The sequence below is a fragment of the Liolophura sinensis genome, chromosome 8 (genome assembly GCF_032854445.1).
Source record: "Liolophura sinensis isolate JHLJ2023 chromosome 8, CUHK_Ljap_v2, whole genome shotgun sequence".
Lineage (NCBI taxonomy): Eukaryota > Metazoa > Mollusca > Polyplacophora > Chitonida > Chitonidae > Liolophura > Liolophura sinensis.
Window position 1 is genome coordinate 47,695,594 of NC_088302.1, and position 23,780 is coordinate 47,719,373.

Below are 23,780 nucleotides of genomic sequence, written 5' to 3' on the forward strand. Positions count from 1 at the left end.
GTCTTTTTCAAACAGCACCCTTTTGGAATTAAAGCCCACATCTCTGTCTTTAACTGCTTCTTTCAGTTTCTGGAGGGCACCTTGTCTTGAGAGCTGAGAACCTGTGTTACAGGCCACTGATGCTGATGTCCTTGATGCACTCAACATATCATGCTCAGCTGAAGATTTGGAACGTTTTTTACCTTTTTTTGAATTTCTCTCCAATTCATTTCGCTCAACTTTCCTTTTACAGCCTTTGGAGGATGTACAAGCATCCAAGTCAGTACAGGAAATGTCCGCTCTCCACGTTGCCTCGGAGGCTGTGGATAACTCTGCGAGTGAATAATTATCACCATCAAGTCTCTCTGCGTGCTTTCCTCTTGTTGGAGAGCAAACTTTATCGTGTGTCACTTTGTTGTTCAAGCGAGTTGTCACATATCCACAGAATTCACAGGTGTATGATGGACTCGGTGGCAAACTTTCACACTCAGTCTTCTCCACCAAATTTTGGCCGTGCACAAAAGCTTCTGACACATGCCTGTTACATGTGCCATTGTTCATTGTTTGTCTCTCCTCTCCTTTCTCTGATCCACAACTGACAATTAAAGCCTTGCATGAACCACAGTTACCTCCCCTTGACTGCAGTTCTGATGCATCAGAGTGGTTGCCATTCAGAGACCCTGGAACTTGGGTTTCCTCTTTGTGTGGCCAATCAGCGGGTTTAGGGGATGTCGGTGGGCTTCCCGCCTCTGATACGCCCACAATCTCCAGGGCTTCATCAAGCGCTTTGCGGAACGCTTTACTGTTCCTAGACTTCAGACCTAAAAAGAGGTATCTCCATTACACACCATCACATGTAGATAATAGCACAGAGCACTGGAAATAATCAGCAACTTTTGCACAACACCATTTCTACTCAGCATCGCTACAGATATTTCAAAACAAAAAAAAAAAGGAATTTATGACTTTTCATGACCAAGTGTCACTAATAATTCCTAACTATTACCATTGTCCATATGAAACCTGTATTGCACTACCAACCATGTACTCTAGCTCAGATTTTTTTTTTTTACCGTGGAGTTTTACAGAGCCAGAGAATCATTTGTGGCAACATGGCTATATAATTTCATGTAAGTTGTAAGACAATAAACAATTTTGTCAACCAGGACAGAAAAGAAAAATTCCACTTACCTACAGCCTGGTACTGTTGCCTCAGAGGACACAGGAAAGGTTGGATATTCTTCACATTGTTAACTGGCTCACTGAAACAAACAAATTCTAACCTGAGTAACCGCCCAAAGGCTTTGACAGAATTTAGGTAAGTAATTTGAATTTTAGTAATACAAAGTACAAAATGATGCACACAAGGAAATCCTGTGCACATGCCCAGGACAATGTGCTTGTGTAAACTGAGACAGCCTGAAAATGTGCGGGTGAAAGTATTATCAATATGGCTAGTTCACTTTCGCCTGTACTTTCCAATGCACTCTGATATGGAACTTGATTTGTTCAACAATATGCAAGTTTTTGTCAGTTTACCAACAGTCTAGTTATGGGAGCTAACAATTTAGTTTCTGAAAATTCACACTCCTTTCAAAATGTAAGAGACTTTGTGAAGTTCATGGTTTCACTCAATAAATCATAATCCTACATAATTAGGGCGTTTAAGAAGAACAGTTTTAAACTAACACCAAGAGAGCTCCTTGTGGGTCGTAACTACACATGCTGAAGTTTCCAATTTCATTTAGTCATGTGAATGTTTCTGGTCAGGGATGACCTTTATTGACACATAATAAACATAGCTTATTGCTATGACATGCTTCTCTAAGACTGAAAATGAGAAAAAATATCAATACTCTCAATATAGGCACTATGAAAAGTAATACCCACACAGATTATTATTTTTTTTTCATAACTGCACACGAGTCCGATGTCGCTTTGATTTATCTATATGATTGGTGTTTTACGCCATACTCAAAAAATTTCACTTAAACGACAGCGGCCGACAAAAACCACTACCTGCCGGTTGCTGGCAGACCTTTCCACGTTTGGTCGGAGAGGAAGCCAGCATGAGCCGGACTTGAACTCATTGGTGAAATGCTCCTGGGTCATTGCACTGCGCCAGCGTACTAACCAACTGAGCCATGGCAGACCCATACGTCGCTTTGAAGAAATCTACATGTTTCGGCTTTACAATATACAGACTGGTTCAGATATATTTTATTTTGATTCATTTATTTATTTGATTGGTGTTTTACGCCGTACTCAGGAATATTTCACTTATATGACGGCGGCCAGCATTATGGTGGGTGGAAACCCACGACCATCCGCAGGTTGCTGAAAGACCTTCCCACGTACGGTCAGAGAGGAAGCCAGCATGAGCCGGACTTGAACTCACAGCGGCCGCATTGGTGAGAGACCCCTGGGTCATTGCGCTGCGTTAGTGCGCTAACCAACTGAGCCACGGAGGCCCCTATTTTATTTTGAATCCAAGTACTCTTATCTATGCCAAAATGAATGAAAATGTGCGTGTACAACACTTAGTGACTTCTTCTGACGTCACTCAATAGCACAGTTGTCACACCTTTGTGGTTTACCACAGAACAGGTGTCCAAATAAAACACTTTGGTGCATGATCCCACCCGGATTTACAAAAAGGCTACACCGGTTATTAAACATAAATGGGTGCACTGGCTGGCTAAAAGATGGGTGCATACATGAACGGGTACCCATGCACCAGCCCTTAATTTCAAGCCTAACAGGAAATTGTGCACCAAAATAGTAATTAACGGGAAAAAATTGAATAAAAGTCACTTACTCTTATGAGCGTTTTATAAACAGATGACAAGGTCTTTTATGTCAGAAAGCAACATCAAACTCAACCAAAATAGTTACCATATACATGTATAATATAACACGTCTGGTTGGTTCCGACAGTATGGGATATTGTGTATCAGACCTTCGTTTTTGTCTTTGCATGACGACGGGCATGTGTGAACTGTGTCTAATCAAAGTTCTCATTCCACAGATTCCTGAGGGATATTACATGTACTTTGGGTTTGTCACTGTAGGTTCACTTTGTGGGACTTCAAATCAAGCTTGAAAACCCGCCTGATCCATGTATAGAAAATATTTTCATTGGTCATCTGTCTGCTTGCCATACCTGCTCCAGCTAGCGTCTGATTTTGACAAAAAAGTTGTGTGCAGGTTTATTTTGTGTAATTCATCAAATTTGAACACCAGCTTCCTCCATGCATAATCTTATCATACTTAGTGCGGGTTATAAACGGCCTATATATTCTCATTCCGTTGACTGTCTTGACTGAGTGGGTGCTTGGGGTTTAACGTCGTACTTAACATTTTTCCTGTCATATGACAAGGAAGGACTCCTTAGAGTGTATGTAATGTGCCTACTTGTTGCAGGATGGATTTTCACAGCTCTTTAATCTGGTGCTGCTTCACTGAGACAACTTGCCAAATGCAAGTTTCCGCACCTCCCAAGCCATTATACTGATACGAGTCAACCAGTCACACTATCCCCTCCATGCTTAACACCAAGGGAAGAAGTTACAACTTCCTCTTTTTTAAGGTCTTAGGTGTGACCACACCTAGGATTACCCTACAGTAAATCTACCATCCCCGAAAATGACGCTCTACCAACTGTGTTATCAGGGCCGGGCCATCTGTCTTGAAGACAAAATGAAGTATAATGTAAAACCAGATGTCAAAACTCATGTCACACCATGCAGATGTCATTTACTAGATATTATAAATGGAAAATGAAAATGAACTTGAGCAAATACTAAAACTGAAGAATGTATGTATGCATATCTTTCCCGCTGTGTTATTTTATCATTGGTATGCAAGTATGTATGTATGCAAGTATGTATATATGCTTTGGGCTTTACGTCATGCACTGTACATAATAATTTTTGAGTCATATGACAAGGAGTCATCATTAAGTGTGTGTACATATACTGTGTCCTCTTGTGGCAGGGCAATCCCATACTGCCTAATTGCTACTGTCACTAAGTATCTTGCTGATGATACCAGACAGGACACCTCATCTGGTCACATTATTCTGACACCGGGCCAACCAGTCTCATTTCCTTGCTCCAACCACCCAATGCTGACTGCCAAGCGAGACAGCAACAATTACCATTTTTAAAGTCTTTGGTATCATCCGACTTGGGTTTGATCCCAGGCATCCAGAGGTCGAGGCACACGCCCTTATCATTATACCATCAAAGCGGTCTATTCTATCATTGATAATCATATTCACGGTGACAAGTTTCTCTTCCAAAAATCTTAACCAAAAGCTTTACATAGCTATAGCTACTCACTATGAATATTCATCCAGGTACTTCACACATGTGATGCTTGGCAGTGGTCTCCCCTTGGCCCTGGGCCAAAGTTCTCTGTCCAAAACCTGCAGTGTACAAAAATATACCAACATACATGTACAAAGTATTCAATATTGTTGAACCTTTGAAACTTGAAATGCTTGGCTCTGTCTGATAGCATTGGGATAAGGCTGTGTTTCTGTGAATATGCAATTGTGTTTGCGTTACTTCATGAGATTAGTTGACCCATCATTGGTGTTTGCACGGCTCATGTGTTGACAACTACCATTCCATCAACTGTCAATCCACCCCGGCAATGCATCCTTGTCTGATGCATTCAACTTGGGATATGTTCCATTTTCTCTGCATTCTGTGAAAACACTCCTGTGTAAATGTAATTCCCATTCTCAAAAGTAGTAAATCAGCTGAAATCGCAAATGCCATAGCATGTCCGTGAAAAGACATTATTAATGGGCAACATGTAAAGTCTAAAACAATGGATAAAAGCTAAAAGCATAAATGTTACACACTACACATTACAGATTATGATAAAGGACCTAAACTTTCTCCCTTAACGTCATTTTCAGACACAAAATAAATTATCCTAATTTGGTGCTGAAACTTACATTTTTTGGTGGGGGGGGGGGGGGGCATTCTGAAATATATTTTCCAGTAGGATACTGTCCTCCTCTTTATCAGGAGTAACAAAAATTTCACAGGGAGGGACAAAATTGTGCAAGTTTGACCAAGTCTAACACTGCACATAAGAGGTAAAAATAAATGGTTACAAAATAGGGTTTCCTTTTACCTGAGCTGGCCACCAGGGATAGCGCTTTGGTTTGACCCAGACTATCTCATCTGTCTCAAACATCTTGCACAGTCCAGTCCTGAAAACATGTGATACCTGCAAGCACAAATGTGTCAAAAAATGTAACCTGTGGATACATTCAGAAAAGACACTTCTCTAAGCATATGTCACACATAGCAATGCAACTAATATGATAACACATAAGTCACCATGGTAAAGATTTACTTCAATTAAAGAAACAGGCCTTTGTCTCAAATATATATGTTTTATATAATGATACATATTGTGGACTCTGTTTCTCACTAATTTGATACAAGGCTTGTGAGTAATCACACTAACATGAATTTGATTAGGATCATTTACTGGGTAACCATATAATGCATACTCTCCACAAATTCACTACCTACACATAACATTAGACTGATGATGCCATATGTAGGAACCAAACTCTCATAGGCTAAGGTTAAGTTTGTTAAGTGAAGTGTAATGAAGAGGTGTTTTGGTTAGCTCCACATTCTGACCAGTTTCTTCCACTTATAAATCTAAATAAAATCACATTTAAGAAATACTCTTGCCTATGATATAAAACTAAACAAATAAATTTGATCCATAAATAATGTAACTGTACCAAATATTGTGAAACCTGCACAGAAGAATTACATATCTTTTACCAAAGCACATAGCACACAGTAGGCTTCATGACACACCACATTAGTTAACCTAGAGTACTCGATGTAAATACATGTGCTTTCAGTCTCGGCCACTACTAAATGCAAACAATTAACTTTGATTCGAGCTGTGCAGCCATGGGAAATATAATGCTCCAATATTTTGCTCCGCCTGTACAGAAGTTACAGTTTAGCCTGGTGCCTTGCATAAAATGAACTCTTGTGGTAGCTGTGCAAAAGATTAGAGTGTAGTATTAAAACCAAACAAGTATGAAAATTTTCAGATAAGGAATAAACATGACAATGCAAGATTATTGGTGTGATTTCTCTTTGTGGTAAATGCTCAAATGCAATGTACAATTACCAGTGAGAGTTGGGCATGCAGATGTTGCTTTTACTTGAACAAATCGTGCAAAAAATATGCTGCTTTGGTGAATACTAGATATCAGAAGATGTTTCACATTATAACTCCCATGGCTGCAGCAATCAAATTAAAGTTATATATTTACAACTACGTTACCAATTAACAAGGGATTTTCAGTCTTCAAACTCTGTTGAGGGAGTTGTACATCATTTTGCATCACTTAAATCAATCAGTCTATGCCCTCAATGTACTCGTATTAAAAGTATTTTATTGGTTTATTCATAAAATTTGTGTTCCAAAAAAGAGTGAATAATTAGTTCCAGGGGACTATCTTTATGTAGAATATATCAAATCATTAACTTACCCGCCATTCCTCAGTTCTCAGTGTATGAGTGCATTAATGTCAGTTTAGTGACATGCTTTGCATTGCAAACATGCACCAAAACTTCTCAATGTACATGACCCGCAAGCATCATCTGTCATTTATGCACCATGTCAACCATTTCCCGCAATACTCAGAACTTCTCTATTTCACACATTGCCCCAAATCAAGTCTGGCTTGGAAAGGGCCGAAGGTGTAATTGGATGTTTCCGAATATTGCTGAGCCAACATTCAAACACGGCCTATGAACTGTATTAGCTATGTACACAGAGAAGTTTTGGTCCAGTGCAGGTTTTCAAAGGCAAAGCTGTTCACTAAACTGACATGATCATCAGGTGCAGAAATGGACAGGGTTTATGAACAACCACTTCATGGCACAGAAAATAACAGTATGTGGAGAACAGCACACTGAGAATCAAGGAGAGCACATTTCTACATAAACATAGCGCTATAATATTATAATCGCTCACAGACACACAGAGGCTGTAAGACGGGTTGGAAGCTAGAGACCACATAATTTACTTAGTAACTAATGGCGCGGGTAAAGAAAATGGTCCTCCCAGCATTACTGCATAGGAAAATGCTTATTTCTGAATTGCTGTCAGCGATCTTGTATCCGTTGGTTTTGTATAATTTCCTGCAATCCAGATAGCCTGAGTATTTCTGTAGAGTTTGAGGTTGTGATGTTATTTTGTTCATTTAGGCCTTACTAGTCGCATGTGACCTCCTGTTTCTGACCCATCTTACAGAATTAATCTGAAACCTAAAACTGTAAAATAACTCAAAACATGGTATTTTTTACATAACCCTTCCGAAGGTGGGCGACGGCCAACCAGAAACCCTCAATGAATTCCAAATGATGCAGGGGCGCTCTTATTAATGTGTTAACTAAATCTATCATGAAGTCTGTATAAAAGTGTAGTAACACCTTTCAATCATCCACTACTGGCACTAGGCACTAAGTTAAAACACGAATATTCACAATAACCAATTCTCACACGTTTAAGTTTTCTACTTACTTAAAATGATATGAAACCTTACAAACTGTTGGATGCATTCGTCATGAACACAGATATTAATTAAAATTACATGCTTCAAGTGTCAAGAGAGACACCGTTTCCAAGAATCGGTGCAACAACAACGACGCAACTAATACGTGCTGAAAATTTTAATGCATTCTAACGCCACCAGACCATGACATGATAAACATATAAATTCTATGTATAGTTTTTGTTTTCATTTCCTAAGACGTAACAATTTAACCACTGACTTACACATCAAAACAGGGTGCTAATCATTTTCCGTTAAGACAACACATTTCGAAACTCAAAATGTTTGATCGTCCCGCCGACTTACTTCCCTTGAATTGACTCCGAATTTCGAAGGCGATTAATAACCTATTAGTTAAAATTAATTTTTATAAGACAGAAAACAGAACGTTGGTACATCTTTTTATTAAATACTTTCTTTTTTTATTTCTAATCTAAAACTTAAAGTTCCGATTTAGGGTAAAACCCTAATGTTTACTTCCGGTGATGATGTCATCTTCAAAACAAAGGACATACCACTTTCAGTTCGGACGTTATAAATGATGTACTGCCTGGAGGAACGAGGCAAATTTACTTAATCGTGTCACAGGTGAGAGATTAACGATCATTGCTCTTTATGTAAGCATTGCCCTTGCGAGGCATTGCAGACTGTCAGTGATGCTGGTTCTATTTTGAAATGACGCATTAGCAGTGGCGTGAAAAAAAAAAGCGCGGGTAATTTGTCGCGATTTTGACAGAAGCACCGTGGTAGTTTTTGAGTCATGTGTAATTCCACACCTGTGGATGGCTGACGGGTGCATACTAGCATTCATTTTTCATCTCAGGTGTGCAAAAATCCCTAACTCATGTGAATAGTTGTGTTGAAATTTTAGAGTGACATTGAAGTATTAGTGAACTGGCAGAAGGCTTTTATATACATGTAGTATATGTGTGATGCATATAGGCGTACATGTACGTAACTTTGACATGATCCATACGCGGTTAGAAGTCGTATATTGGGTAATCACTAACTGAGTGTTGCTTGATTTTATAGAATCTCTGTTCAGCTGTTAATTGATCGGTCCAAAATTTACAGATGGGCTAATCTGAGTGTTTATTTGCATATGTGTAAAGTATTATAGCAGATAATGACATTTTCGAAATGGTTTTATGGTATTCGAGTTTGTATTGTTTGTATTGTATAGATTCATTCACTAAGCTATCTGGTGTAGCTTAATTATCTTTGGTAATGTTGTTTGTTTCCTTTACAGGAACTTGAAGTGATGTGATGTACTTGAGAAGACAGCCACTGTTCAACAACTTAACTCCTTAATGATGAAAGGACACTGATCTCTATTATCAAACTGTGCTCCGGTGTGTTTTGCCTGCTAACAAGGAAAAAAACAACCAAAACCTCCTACAGCCCACTATCATTTCAAATAGTTTTTCGTACATAAGTGAATTTCCTGGTGGTGCTTTCAACAATGGCAGCTGTTTCTGCAACGGTCACAGACCCTAATGTGGGATTACCTCAAGATGATAAAAACTCTAATACCAGCTTTGGTACACTAAGAACACGAAGACGATCGAGCCATTCACTGAGTCTGCTCACCATTCCAGAAATCAAAATGCAAGGCAGTAGCTCCTGTCCCGTTTACCAAAGATCCTTCAGCTTTGACCCAGAAGAGACTGTAGAAGAAGGGTGTGAACTTTTCCAACACTTTGTTATAGATCAGATTAATAAGGAAGGTCTCAAACCTCCAGAAGATGTCTTCTCGCCCACCGTAATAAGGTGAGACTGTTTTTTTTTATTTTATTTTTTTCTTTTATACCAGAGTACATAACAAATGAGATGGTGTAATATGTTGTTAATGTATTTGAACACTATGTATGAGGGAAAATAATGTTCTTGTAGATAGTAGAATCCACTTGCTCATCCATGTGTGGAAATTGTGCTGTAATATCCTTATTTGATTTATTTATTTATTTGAATGGTGTTTTATGCTGTATTCAAGAATATTTCACTTATACGACAGCGGCCAGCATTATGGTGTGAGGAAAACAGGCAGAGCCAGGAGGAAACCCACGACCATCTGCAGGTTGCTGGCCTTCCTTATTTGAAATGAGCACATGTAGATGTACATTGTTTTATGTGATTTGTAGGGAAATTAACCATGTATACTTAAAATATATAATATAAGAAATAATTCGTTTATATATACCAGTGTACGTAAATCATGCAGAATTGGATATTGTCATTGATACAGCATTAGTGTGATTTTCTGTATGATATTTAGTACGTCTATAGCCATACATTATTAGTGTAAATATGAAAGTAATTACGCCTAAAATTGTGTTAAAACTGATTTTCATGTTAGCTCAGAAAGCTGCAGATTACTAAACCACTTTTGAATATCACAAGGACTGTAGTTCTTCATCCTTTCCTCAGATTTGTAGGGTGTTGTTTCAAGCATATTCTAGGGATGTTCTGTGTTGACTGATAAAATTATACTTTTTATGAAGCCCTGAAACTGGCCAATCCAACGAATGTACTTTCATCTCCAAAATCAAATAAAAAATGTGCATAAATTGCACTGAAAATTGCTCTTTTATATGCAAAATTGTTGAGAAATTAGGTTAAACATCTTTCAACAATAATGAAGTCAGACTTAAGTGAAACTTACTCTGTAGAGAAATGAATGGGATGAATGTGCCTTATAATAACAAATGTGTGTCTAGTACCGAGTGTACGTCTGAACAATGTCACAATTGACTCTAGTTTGTTTATTAAAAAAATGAATAGTGAAATTTATCCATCTAATAAGTGGAGTTTGATGATGTATCAGTTGTTTTAATTTCTGTCATATGAAGAATTGTGCTCTTGTGTTTAGATTATTGTTAACTTTAATGTGAAGTGTTCTCAGCAAAGGAACTTAATTTCTCCACACATTATGTATACCTGCAATTGTACATGACCAATGCACCTGAAATAACCCTTTTTTTTTTTTTTTTGATAAGGACACCTGATGAATATAAGAAGTCTGTGTGGGCTGAAACAGGGAGAGAGCTGCGAATCATGGCTGACAAATTTGCCAAAACCAAAGAGAGACAGATTGTCAGACAGAAGGCCAATGCTGTAAGACATTCATTTTTAAGATTCTGCTTTATATTTTGGCTTTATACAGCACAGCACAGTGTGTGTCATTAATGCATCATTTTTGTACATTGGCTTAAACTGTTTGGTAGTAATCTGCAGTTTATTCAAATGAAAATAAAAGATTTAAACTGGGAATATGTGGATTTTTTTTTTTTTTTTTTTTGGTGTTTGCATGCAGCCTGAAATGTCTCTCAGTATGAAGAGTACAAATAATCTGTCATACATCTGTGTAGCTTAATAGTGTGTAATAAATTTATGCTGATAATAGATTAAAAAAAATAAGAATTTTTGAAAGCAGACATATGCAACTTTAGGTACATAATAGTAACACGCAAAAGTAGTACCTAGTTACTGCTATTATTGCAACTAGACTACATGTATGTGTATGTATATTGAGTTTAGTTACACACAGTGAACCAGTTTAGATGATGCCAGTGATAGGCCATTAGAGCTAGACTTCAAAGACAAAGCTTGCTGTACCATAATGAATGTGGCACACAACTGGTACTGTCAATAACAACCCTCAAATACATACATACATGTATATTTTTGGGAAAACGTTACCAAGCTTTTTTGGTCATACGCAAGTAACATGAGACCAAAAATCAATAGTTTTGTCTGATGCAGTATTTTGGTACACATGTACCGTTACCAGGAGTAAGTTCTTGTAAACTGGAAATACACATCAACATATTCAAGAAAAGACGTTTAGATATAAAACCGTAAGGAAAATATAAGAAACATACAGAAGGATATTTTTATACCATTTACAGAATGAAGAAATAGGTACTCATGATGATGGCATGATAAATCTAAAAGAAGGCTTATTCATAGTTTCAAGCATCTGCGTCATTTGCAGGGATCAGAGGTGATTATTAACATGGAGCTAATTTGGTGAAATGCAGGTTACTCAAATTTGTGATGATCACTTCTGATTACTTTCCGAGAAGAGTTTGTTACTTATAAACTATATTTTTGTTTTTTAATGGGAAAATCTTATTCAAGGCCTATCTTTACCTGGTCTAAATTCGCTTTGTCTCATCTCCAGTACTCTAGTCACATGACCAAAGAGTGTGCTAATGATTGGTTTAGAGCAGCCGTGAGGTCACTGCAGAACTTTGAATTGAGTCCAAATGAGCACTTATGGTTCTTGCTCTAACACTGCTTGACTCTGTAAATTATACAAAATTGATCGATGGAACTTTTGAAAAAAGAAGAAACTTTTTTAGTGTAAAGAATGTTTTTTTGTTTTGTTTTTTGTACTTGTTAAGGCTGAAGCCAGAATTTAAATTTAATGATTTTCGTCTGTATAGATTGTGATCAGCACCGTTCACAGCTCTTGACAGAACAAAGACTAGGGAGTCATAAACAAGTTCACAAAAAGATAATTAAAGGTAATTATCTCGCTATGTAAAATTTGACACATAAATGTAGGCGGTGTTCAGTTATCAATGATATGGTCATCTTATAATGAATTACTTTTGACTCATTGATGATCGTTGCTATATTTAATGATGCGTAAGATCTTATTCAAATTTATCATACAGCATTAAGGCATCGGTAACGGTAAGTTGAAGATGTGTGTATTCAAGTAAAACCAATAGTTTCAAATTGGATAAGTGTTTGTAGGCGGGGTCATACATATAGGATAATGTTACAGTAAGAGTGACGCATAAAATATCGTAGACATGACAAATGTACAATAAAAAATGTTGTACGCCATTTTGTGAAAAACGCGTCCTGATTTGTACTGTGAAGAGTTATTTGTTAGGTTAACATCTGTTAAATTTGGTAGCTAGCTTATAATTGTATTATTATTCAATAATTTTATTTTATCTGAAGAGTGAATTTTATGCAAAATAAGTATTACTATTCAATATAACTTACTCTTGAGATTATAAAAAATATGTTTGTTATGGGGTAAACCAATTGACACTACATAAAGAGCCCTAATAGGAGTTTCTTAGTTTTATCTCAATGTTAAATTCACTTCTTTAAAATCACTGTTTTATTTATTTGTTTATTTATTTATTTATTGTATTGGGATGGGCACGTTATGAATTGGTAGTTGATACCTGTTAGATTTTATGTGTGTCATGCTTCAGTTGTTAAATTATTGGATTTTGTGTATGAAAAATGTTCTAATGTTCTTCATATGTCCTGAATGAAGAGCTGTAGTCAGGCCTGATACAATCAGAATGTGCCATTTGGTCCTAATGTACATTTCTGAGACCCATATACATTGACATGTATGTACACCTGTTTGTAGGAATCGATAAAAGGGTTGATGCAGGGAAGGTTATTAGGTGCTTCTGTTGTGGCTGCATGTATGTCAGGGGTTATCCAGTGCAGATGCATGCATATGGAGATGGAGTGACAATGCACTTGCGTAGGCTAGAACAGTGTAAATAGTGCTAGTCTTTTGCGTGCTTAGTGAGGCAAATATGCTGAACAAATTAAACTATGCATTATAGCAGGTGTGTATGTTGCTATTGATTTCTGTAGTGGTGTGTATACTTGAAAAAAAGTGTAAAATTTAGTATCCTAATAAATGAAATAATCTTTATAAATGAAAAACTGGAAAATAAATGCAGTAGGTGTGGACATTTATGTTTGGATAAGCTTTGACCTACATGTACATACATGAAAGTAAATAATCGTATCAGTGTAATGTTATGGTGTGATGTGTTTGTGTACATGTATACACACATGACAAGGCAGTCTTTAAAAACATGCGTTCAGAACTTTTTTAGTTTTATTGCAATATTATATATGTTCATTTTCAGTTAGAAAAAGTAACCTAGCTTGTCTAATACAGCCAGGCTGCACCCAACAAAGAGTTTTTTTAAGGATGGCGTAATGTAATATTTTAATGCTTTTCATTTTATGAAATATTATCATGGGAATGAGTGTCCTCATAATTCATATGATGTGCTGGCGTATTTGTGTAGCTGATAACAGAATTTAACACTAATTCGGTGTATTCCTGCAGATGGTATCATGTTCATGATGTTAGTGTTTGGAAAATGAAAGTTGTATTAGATTTTGGGTTGATAAGCTTGAAAGATCAGGATTATGTAGAACTGGAATAGCAAGCCAACAAACTTCAAGATTCTCAATATATAAACTACAGCTAAGTAATCCACTTTCTTATGAATCCCGACCTGTAAATTCCAGTTTTGTCACTGACGTATATGTGTGATAAGCCATAAGGCAACCGCGAGACTTTGGCTCATTAGAATATTCATGATCTGTGTATTAGCCTGAGTCATTCTAATGGACTGTACCCACCTGTTGATATATATATACCATACCTTCTCAATAATTACTCATAAAAGTGAGCAAGTAGATCAGACAAGTCTCCTGCAAAGCACTCACCATGGGTGACGTCGCCATGCCAGCTGGCTCATACAAAACAACTCACAATGTCATTTTTCAGTACATATAAATGAGCTTGTTTAAAAAAAGAAAAAGATAAAAATACTGATGCTGGAACATAAATCTAGTGATAATATATCTTTGCTATTTCCTTTCCCACAACACTTACCATGCTGTTTTCTGGATTGTGTTCTACAAACTATGCTATCCAATATTTAAAGTCAGTGGTTGTGTGGCATTATTTACAGGGAAGCATTCAACACTCCAGTGCATTAGGCTGTATATTCGCAGGATTGTCTTGAATCTAACGACGGCGTCTTCCCCACTGGTGTATGTGGTCCATACAAGAATGGAACACTGATGATTGCAGTTTGACCATTGAAATAATCACGCTGCCTTGCACATGTGGATAAAACACCCATGACGATAATGCACGTCAATTTGAGGCAGACTTTCTATTCATTACAGACCACATGTCTACTTTGGCGGGAATGACAAGTAATTAGGTTTCAAATTTTGAGAACCACATGTTTTGAAAACATGTCATGTGTATCCAACGAAAGATTCTATTGGCCGACATTCAGTTGAACACAGCTAATCAATACATATGTTACAAATGCAGTGTTCCCATGTGTTACAAGCGAAATTCCGGATATGTCTGTTTTCTGCAATTTTGTAGTTAACATAGGTCCACCAATGTGTGCAGAGTTGTAAACAACATTGGCATGATTGAAAAACAGCCGTCCAATCACACAAAAAGTTAAATCTTTTCAAAACCCCACAGTGTCTCTTCCCGTCTTGCCAGTCTGGTGAGGCTCACTGAGGTGTGACAGAAATGTGAACTGCTGTCACTGATCAACTACCGGTAATCGCCTACTCTCCACAGAGAGTATACTACTTAAGACAACAGCCCCTGCAAGGCATCATGGTATACATATTTAAAAAATGCATCTGAAATTATGAGAGTGTACAGTCCATGTATATTTCCTTGGCCACATATCAATTACTGAACACCTGTGTAAAAGTGCAGGTGCACTGGCCTGAAATGGACCCGGGTTAACTGCTCTTATGATGAGCAATTTGTAAATCTCTCCAGAGCAAGGTGTATGAACATTCTTTCTGCATGGTTGAGAAAGGAAAAGGTACACTACAGTATAAAAATTGATAACTTATACAGATTGATTACCAGTTTTTGTATGTTGCATATTGCATATATACATGTAGTACATTATATTGAAAAATGAAATGTATTTTTAACTATTCTTATATATTCTCATATGCCTATAAGACTTCCATAATAAGATAATATTTATTTATTTATTTATTTATTTGACTTGTGTGTTATGCTGTACTATGAATATTTCACTTATACGTGAGCAGCCAGCACTATGGTGGAAGGAAACCATTCAGAGCCCGGGGGAACCCATAGGCATCACCTCATGGTTTCATTTATTTGAATAGATAACACGTTTTTGTTGTCTGAAGATAACCTTTGTGCCAATATACATGTATGTACTGATGATGTACATCAAAGTGAATTTATTTTGTGGACAAGAGCATTTTTAGGGCTATATAACTATATTTTAAACCTCCATTTTTAATACCCATATGTATGTATATATCATGTAAGAAAATAAATACCCTTCAATGCAATGACACAATAAGAGTGAATGCTTAAATATACAGATGATAAATCTTTATTTTGGATGCATCACTACGGGCACTTGTCAGACGATTTTGTTATGGTTTTGTATAGTAGAGTAAAGGTAGGTGTGGCTTTATTTGTTGTCACACGTCAGAGCTGGGTTTCCTGTCTGAACTTTCATGCTGACTCAAGCATGTCATTTGAAGTATTTTTATCAAAGGGAAATCCCTTGTAACTAAAAATATATCACTTCAAAGGAAATATTACTAAGCCATAATGAAATTGGGCTGTAGGAATTCACACTGATATCAGTATTTTAGGTATGTTGACAGAACGATTAATATTCATCTGTTGGATAAACTTAAATGTAACTGCACATGTCACTGAAGGTTGGGTGTTCATGTGCAAAAAAAATTGAGGAAGTAGGGTATTCTTGCAGAAGACAAACGCAGCTATTTTTAATATAACACAATGTTATGTTGCTTGACCATATTAAAAAATGACTTGAAAAATTGGCTCCAGGTCAGGAGTGCTCAGACTACATGTCACTCATGTTTTTTCCATTTATACACAGTCATGTTATATACAGTGTATTTGTGTTGGTGTATGTCATAGCTTCCGATGGCCATGGCTTTTTTATTCAAAATTTAGAATTACTTGTACTATAAAAAGAAAGTACATTATAGTGAAGCTTTATTTTTGATTAAATTCAAACTAACAGAGTACATCTGTACTGCATATATAATATGTTTTAGAATGGTAATTTTGTATATACAGGGTGGAGCAAAAATCTGGACCCATAGGCATTTTATTATATAACAATTTACAATAAGTGCAGGATCAGTTGAAGTTTTTCTTCTCCCACTACAGGGTCAGTCGTGGACGCTTCCTGTTTCTTTAAAATAAGTGAAAGTTTTGCTGACAGTTCTGTGTGTAATTGGTTGCCTATTCGGGTACTTAGCATTAAAAATATCTGTGACTGCGAGCCGTCCTTTGCATACAAAAGCACAAGTGCTACTTCTTCTGGAATTGTTAGCTTCTCTGCCATGGGTAACAATCTGAAAGATAATAAATAAAATTATTAAAACTATACATGATACTTAAATGATCAAAATTATGTAAAAAAAAAATGAATGGAAAAATTCTATAGTAAATTACCTATGGGTGCAGACTTTTGCTCCACCCTGTATATCGAGTCCACTTTTTCATAGCTGCATATGATCATTGTCATATTAGCCATAGAAGTGTAACGTACACTAAGACTGAATTCATTCGTGTATATTGTGTGCCTGCCACTGTCAAAATTGTCTAGTATTAATTATGTACTGATAAATTTTACATTAAAATTAATTGCTTTTGTTGGCAAGTTTACATAGATGGGTTATATACTGTGTTATTATTTGCCTGTTGGAGGTACATATCACAGGTCAATATCTTGACTGCTTGGTTGCCATGGCTACCGTGGGTATTTGCAGAGCTGATGTCATGTTGGGTATGTGAAGACTGTGTATGTATCTTATTGTACTTGCACAGGCTAGCCCTGCCCCTGCTGCATCAGTCACTGACATGTACAGACAGCTAGTGAGTGGCCTGTGTAGATGGGGCACCACCCTCCTACCCACAACCCTCACCACCACCCCAAACACACACATAGGGGGATGCTGTGAGGATTAAGGGTGTTACCACCCAGATAAAACTTTTGATGTGTAAGTTTCAAATGAAGAGGCTTTTCTAAATTACATGTATTATTCTCTTGACACTTTGATCATGTTTGGCGTTTAGTAGATTTTTGTCTACATCATACATGTACAGGTGTATGTGAAGTCCAATACATGCATGACTTCATAGTTTGGCAAATCTAACTTAGAAAGCTTGATACAGTACTTGTATACATGTATAACCTGCTCTAACTAGCCAACATGCACTTAATATTTAATAGAATGAATTTAGTAACCAAAAGCCAATAATGAATTGTTTAATACAATAATTTGTTGTTCAACGTTCTCATATTTTTTTGCCATCTGTAATCTTTCAGTTCTTTATTTCTTCCTTTTTCTCTCTCTCTCTCTTTTTTAGTAAAATTTGCCAGTATTATCTGTGTGGGAAATGCCCAATTACAATCAGTGTACATTTGATCTAATTATACAGCAAAAATGAAAATAGTAGGTTATTAGGCATTATCTAATTTGACGTGTCCCTATTATATACTTACATTGATATACACGTATTTGGTGTCTGTTGCACATGCTACACATATTAACAAATATTGTGATTCTGTTCCAATATACAGTAATTCTTACACCTTTTCGCATGTTGGCAAGATGTCTATTCAGGCGTATTCTGTACGCATTATTATGTGTTAACTGATAAAATTATGCTTTTTGTGAAGCCCTGAAATTGTTAAAACCAACCAATGTAATTTTGTCCCCAATTAAAGATTTGCATGAGTTGCGCTGAAAGTTGCTCTTTCATATGCGTAAGGTTGAGGAATTATGGTACCCTGATACATAAAAAAAATCTTTACTCAAATAAATTTATTAAAGATGCATTACATTCTTATTCAGAACACTAGTATGCATTTTTAAGATATACACCAAGAGCTGGTCCCAAATACCCATTATGGGAAAGTATTTCACATATCCTTTTCTCCTGAAAAAAAATAAAAAATATTGAAGACCATACTTGCAAATAAGTTTTCAAACGATTTCATCCGATTTTGGCATCATTTTTATGTTTTCTTCTAGTTCATGTTTTAGATTTTTATAACCTTGATTACAAGATAATGCATTCATGACTTCACAAAAATATATGTAAACTTACAGAGATACAGAATCAGCGCTGATTAGCTGACAGTGGAGATGAGGTTTCCTGCATTAAATCTTGTAGCCTTGGTCACGCTTGAAAAAATGTACCATACCTAAAATTCATTGTGGGCAAGGCACAGCCTGGGCTTGCCTATCTCCCACATGGTTTGTGTTTTCTTCTGGGATTTTATTACAAATTAATTAGCTTTATTAAGCTATGATTATTATTGTCTTTTATGGAACTTTTATAATAGAATGTATATGATCATTTTTTTCTTATTTAATTGCCAGGTAAGCATGTGGGGGATAACAAAGGAGAAGTTTCTCTCCTTACTATCGAGCCTGTTTAACGAGGGTGGCGTTACCAAAGAGAGGATCATGGTCCTGTTTTTCTTCTGCTCGGACCTTGCCATACGATCATTGAGGCAGAACGCATTAAATATGTTCAAGATGTTTCTGGAGTGGTCACTAGCTTACGTGGCAGAACAGGTGTGTGCCTGGGTGCAGGAGCATGGAGGTTGGGTGAGTGCAGTTTTAACACTTAACACAACAGTGTGCATTCCTTTCACGTTAATATTTATTTCATCAGAATTTAAACTTATTGAGGGTGGAAACAGGAGTTAGCAGTAAAACTTCATGTAGCAGTATGGGAAACAGAAGAATACCTAGCCGGGTATGGAATCTCCTGCATGTGACTTATACTGTTCATGTTAAGCCAGAAATTGCACAGGTCGCCTCTTTACTGTAGTATGGATTTTCTACTGTCCTGTTTATCCAAACTTTTTCTATGTACATTGTAGCTACAGTCTTCCTGAATGCACGTGGGAGGATATATTCTGAACACCTGTTGCTGTTTCCTGTTTTGAAATTGTGTCCTGTTTGTTTCAGGGTGCTGTTCTTGTAGATGGGTCCATTCAGCTGTTTCAGCGAGTACTTGTGGGATTGAGTATACTGGTGGTCTCCTATGGATTCTACAAGTTGATTCGCAAAGGATCGTGATTGTACTACCCACAATCCCATTCAGTCATGTCGCACTATCACATTCATAAGCACATACATTTGTCATTCACATGGATTCATGTACCAATAAATAATCGTTTTTTTTTTTTTACATGAAATTTAGAGAGGACCGATAGGTATGGACACTGTTGGGTCAGATTTGGTGTCCATGTGAACTACCTATTTAAAGTGAAATGTCTCTTGTGAGACAGTATTTTGTATAAAATGTTTTGAAGAGAATTTTGTGCATCAGAAGTTGTTTGAATTCCATGTCTACAAGCCATGTACATGTATATTAATGGTCTCATTGAGTTTAATTTTACTGTTATAACAATTGGATTTCAAAGTTTGCTTTAAATACTAATTGGCATGCAAAGTGTCACAGTTTGTTTTGGATGTGTCAAGTTTGATATTGTTGATAAATTGAGAAATGTATGTATGTTTTTGTGTTTTTGGATATTTGAAACTTGTTTATTTACCATTGAAGAATCACAATTATGTTCAGTGAATGTTGGCACTTAAATAATCAGTGTTTTCAAATTATGATTAAGAGCAGATGTAATAGATACCATGACAGTCTTGGAAAATAATACCTTTGTTCAACCTTGGCAACTTTGATAAGAAATATCAAATGGTGTGGGTTAATCAAAACATGTGAGACTTTGTCAAGTTTGATACTTTAGCTAAAATAGTTTAAAAATCCCTTGGCTACTTTGACAGACCAACCATACACTGTGAATACTTTATACGCCCTGATTACGACTTCAACCAGATATTATGACAAATAGATGCAAGATTTATTGTAAAGTTAAAATTTGAAATGACTGATAGACTTGTCAGTAATTTTTACAATAGTATTGGAACCCCTTGACTGAATTGTACATAAACTTTGTAAATGTCAATAGCAAATAGTGTGATGATTTTCTGAATTACTGGTATGTACTATAGCCATGTTGTGTGCTTTGTGATGTGTGACATTGGCTTGTAACTTATTGTTGACTGATCTGGTGTGTTGCCTGGTGATCTTTGCTCGTGTACCGGTAATGTGGCAGGTGTGTGATCTTTTTAGACATGTGACTCAACTTTCAGGGTGTTTTTCTCGTTATTGGAAAGCATGAAACCAAAGTACATTTCAGAGACTGTTACCTAAAACCCAGTGTGCAACAGAAAGGAAACAATAAACTGTAATGGAAACGAGAATTAGCGAGAACAAGCTTGTTGTATGAAGTTGCATTTTCTGATTTTTAGGAAACAGTGTTCTGGTTTTTCAGTCCCTGTCTTGTATTCTATACTTTTCCTTTATGCTTTGCAGAGATTTTGCTTTCAACCAAATAATGATATAGTTTTTGTCAAAGATACTCCAATAGTCATATATGAATTGTGGAATTTTACTTAGAGCACCATTGTGTGGGTTGGTCACATTTTACATTTGTGTAATACCTGATGCATTCCATGCTTTTTCTTTTGTGCTACATTACCACCAAAGCTTAATATTGCTGAGCGTTTTGGTAATTAATTGATCTCACAGCTATTGTTGACATTCTGAGACTCTCTTTCTTGAGGTACAGTGTAATCCTACTAGTGACATCCCTTGCCTGCAAAGCCAGGTAGCTTTACAACACAAGCCATGTTCGTTTCTGACACAGCAATGTTTGCTTCTGATACAGCCGTGTTGGTTTCTGACGCAGCTATTTTGGTTTCTGACACAGCCATAGGGGCCTACTTTATGGCACTTCCATGTTGGTTAAACAGGAAAGAGCCACATGTGCTTAGAAAACTTATGTGGAAAGAGTCGGTACACAGCCATGCTGCTTTACAGCACAGACATGTTGGTTTATGACACCGCCATGTTGGGTTATGACACAGCCATGTTGGGTTATGACACAGCCATGTTGGGTTATGCCACAATCATGTTCATTGTAGTGTCGAGTGTCAAACTGCAATGTGAACAACTTTAGCTCTGTTAAGTCTTCGGGAAATATAAATACCGGTAATAAATATTTCATCGTGATTCTTCCCTGACCTATCACAGTCTATTAGCATGGTACCTGAGGGTTTTACTCCACCAATTCCTTGTTTGTTAGAGATAGGCCAACTTGGTTTTAGTACCTTAAATCCCTTTGAAATGGATCACACTTTTTGACTCTGGTTGCCATGGATTTGGCTATTTGAGGGTTTTCTTTTAACTTCACCAGTAAAGTGTTATGATATTTTTGTTATTTAAGCCTGTTATTAACTTCCGTTGTCAAAATTTCCAGGTAATAATTTAACTGAATGTAATTGAAGAGTTATCACCTGTTTTGAAATTTGAAATGTTAAAATGAATTCAAAAATTTCTTGTTGGAGTTTGTGCTGCCTCCCTTGTTACATGCTCTATGTTTAGCTGTAATCAGTTATGGGGGATGTTAGCATTGATGTGTTTGTTTGGTTAAACTATATATTTTAATATGGTTATGACTGACTACTATTACATGTTTGTATGTCTTGTCAAGGTTTTTGTCTGGGTAAGTAATCTAAGTATTCAATTTCAATCTCCCATTCATCTATAATGACTCTAAATTAACCAAACGTTTGATTTTAGTTCATTATTTTATTGTTTTTATAGATGAGGGTACCAACAAAGCGATGATATTTCTCTATTGCAATTTTGGGCTCAATGATGTTGTTTTTTTGGTATTAAGTTTCTTTGCCATATTTTCTTTGCTCCCATCAATGGAGGGCTACATTGTGTAGTAATATGTGTTTCATTGAGATGCATTCATTGGAAAACAGCATGAGGAAAGTATTGGTCAAGTATAATGTGTACTCAGTAAGTTACCCATTATGGTATCATTTTCATTGAAGAACATCTCTGGTGTTTGCTCAAACATCCAAAAAGTAGGCCTTATATAAATTTGTGTATATTGCTTTGACAAATGGTAACAACACAATGGGTTAAGAATAAACAGTAGTCTAGCTGGTTCAAAAGATGACAAACTAATGCTTGAAATTCTTTTTACCATTGATTGAGACAAGGGCCTTATGTTGATTACAATGTAATATTGATAGCCCTAGAATGGAAACAAAACCCCTTCAAAAAAGACGGTAGAAAAGATTTTTACATTCCTTCAGCAGGAGAGCCTATCATTTTGCAATCCTACAGGTATTCTTTGGCTTGTTTGCCTCTTCATTTATAAGGTATCAAATAATTAATGGAATAAGAAACAGTAACCTGACAATTTTGGGCAAGCAGGCAATCAGGCCAAGTATAAACAGAATTTACTATTTTGTAGGTTCTGATAAGAATGTGAATTTTGACTGTTAACAATGAATATGTGACTAGGTCTAGTGGTCCAAGACACAGCGCAACATTTATCATCATCTGTCCAAGCATGGGAGTAATTAAGCTTTGCAGGAATGTTGGTGTCTGAGATGGTGTACTCAATCTTATGATCTTCTCACTGTGAACTTGTGCATGTGCCAGCTACATGTAGTCAGCCAAGTATCAATGTTTTCAGAAATTTCAACGTTGATAACGTATCTAAGCATATGGCAGTATTGATGAGCTAGTAACAAGTAAAGATTGTTTGGTAATTCCTATATGTTTTGCTTTATAAATTAATCTAAATGGCTATGTTACCTAATTTTCATAATACAGTGTACTATTGGAAACTGTTTGTGAAACTATACTTTTCACGGAAAGACCCCTAATGTACTTGAGTTTGAAAAATTAGATTTCCTGAAAATGAAACCCCTGTGAACATACATGTATGAGAAATATTGGTTAGATAAGGAAAATCTTGGTTAGATAAGAGAAATCTCATGTGTAATAGTTCTGATCTGAGAATCTTCAGATGGTCAGTCATTTGTGATTTGAACGGGGCTTTTTTTTTTCGTCAGGTTCATTTTTAAATATTCTACAAAGTTTGTTTAATTTACGTAGCTTAAGTATTGTAAGTTTACATTGTGTTTTATGCTATACTTAAGTCAGAAATGCTTTTACTTAAAATTCATTTTATTATTGTTAGTGAGGTAAAGTTATTTGAAGGCCAGATTATTCACAGTTGTTGTTGTTGTTGTTGTTAGGGAAGAAATGAATAATCAGACCATCTATGCACATTTATCCCTCCAACAAAAGGTGTAAATCATGAGCTCACCATAACAAACTGTGACTACGACGCATAACTCTATTTTCTTACCCAAAACTATCCTTGGTGTGACGGATTGTTCATTTACATGCGGCATC

General features: G+C 36.4%; 1 protein-coding gene across 1 annotated transcript; it reads left to right on the forward strand.

Annotated features, from left to right (window-relative positions):
- Positions 1-8,065: 8,065 nt before the first annotated feature.
- LOC135472917 (apoptosis regulator BAX-like) lies at positions 8,066-23,159 on the forward strand. Its single transcript, XM_064752648.1, has 5 exons — positions 8,066-8,182; positions 8,844-9,364; positions 10,591-10,708; positions 18,848-19,078; positions 19,445-23,159. The coding sequence occupies exons 2-5, from the start codon at positions 9,057-9,059 to the stop codon at positions 19,553-19,555; spliced, it is 768 nt and encodes a 255-aa protein (XP_064608718.1). The 5' UTR covers positions 8,066-8,182; positions 8,844-9,056; the 3' UTR covers positions 19,556-23,159.
- Positions 23,160-23,780: the final 621 nt, after the last annotated feature.

What these genes read in the sequence shown, in the direction of transcription:
- LOC135472917 (XM_064752648.1), top strand. Translation starts at nt 9,057, where the DNA reads ATGGCAGCTGTTTCTGCAACGGTCACAGACCCTAATGTGGGATTACCT. An exon ending in TCAGACAGAAGGCCAATGCT is followed by an intron (nt 10,709 to 18,847) that starts GTAAGACATTCA and finishes TTTAATTGCCAG; the next exon opens with GTAAGCATGTGGGGGATAAC. An exon ending in TGCAGGAGCATGGAGGTTGG is followed by an intron (nt 19,079 to 19,444) that starts GTGAGTGCAGTT and finishes TGTTTGTTTCAG; the next exon opens with GGTGCTGTTCTTGTAGATGG.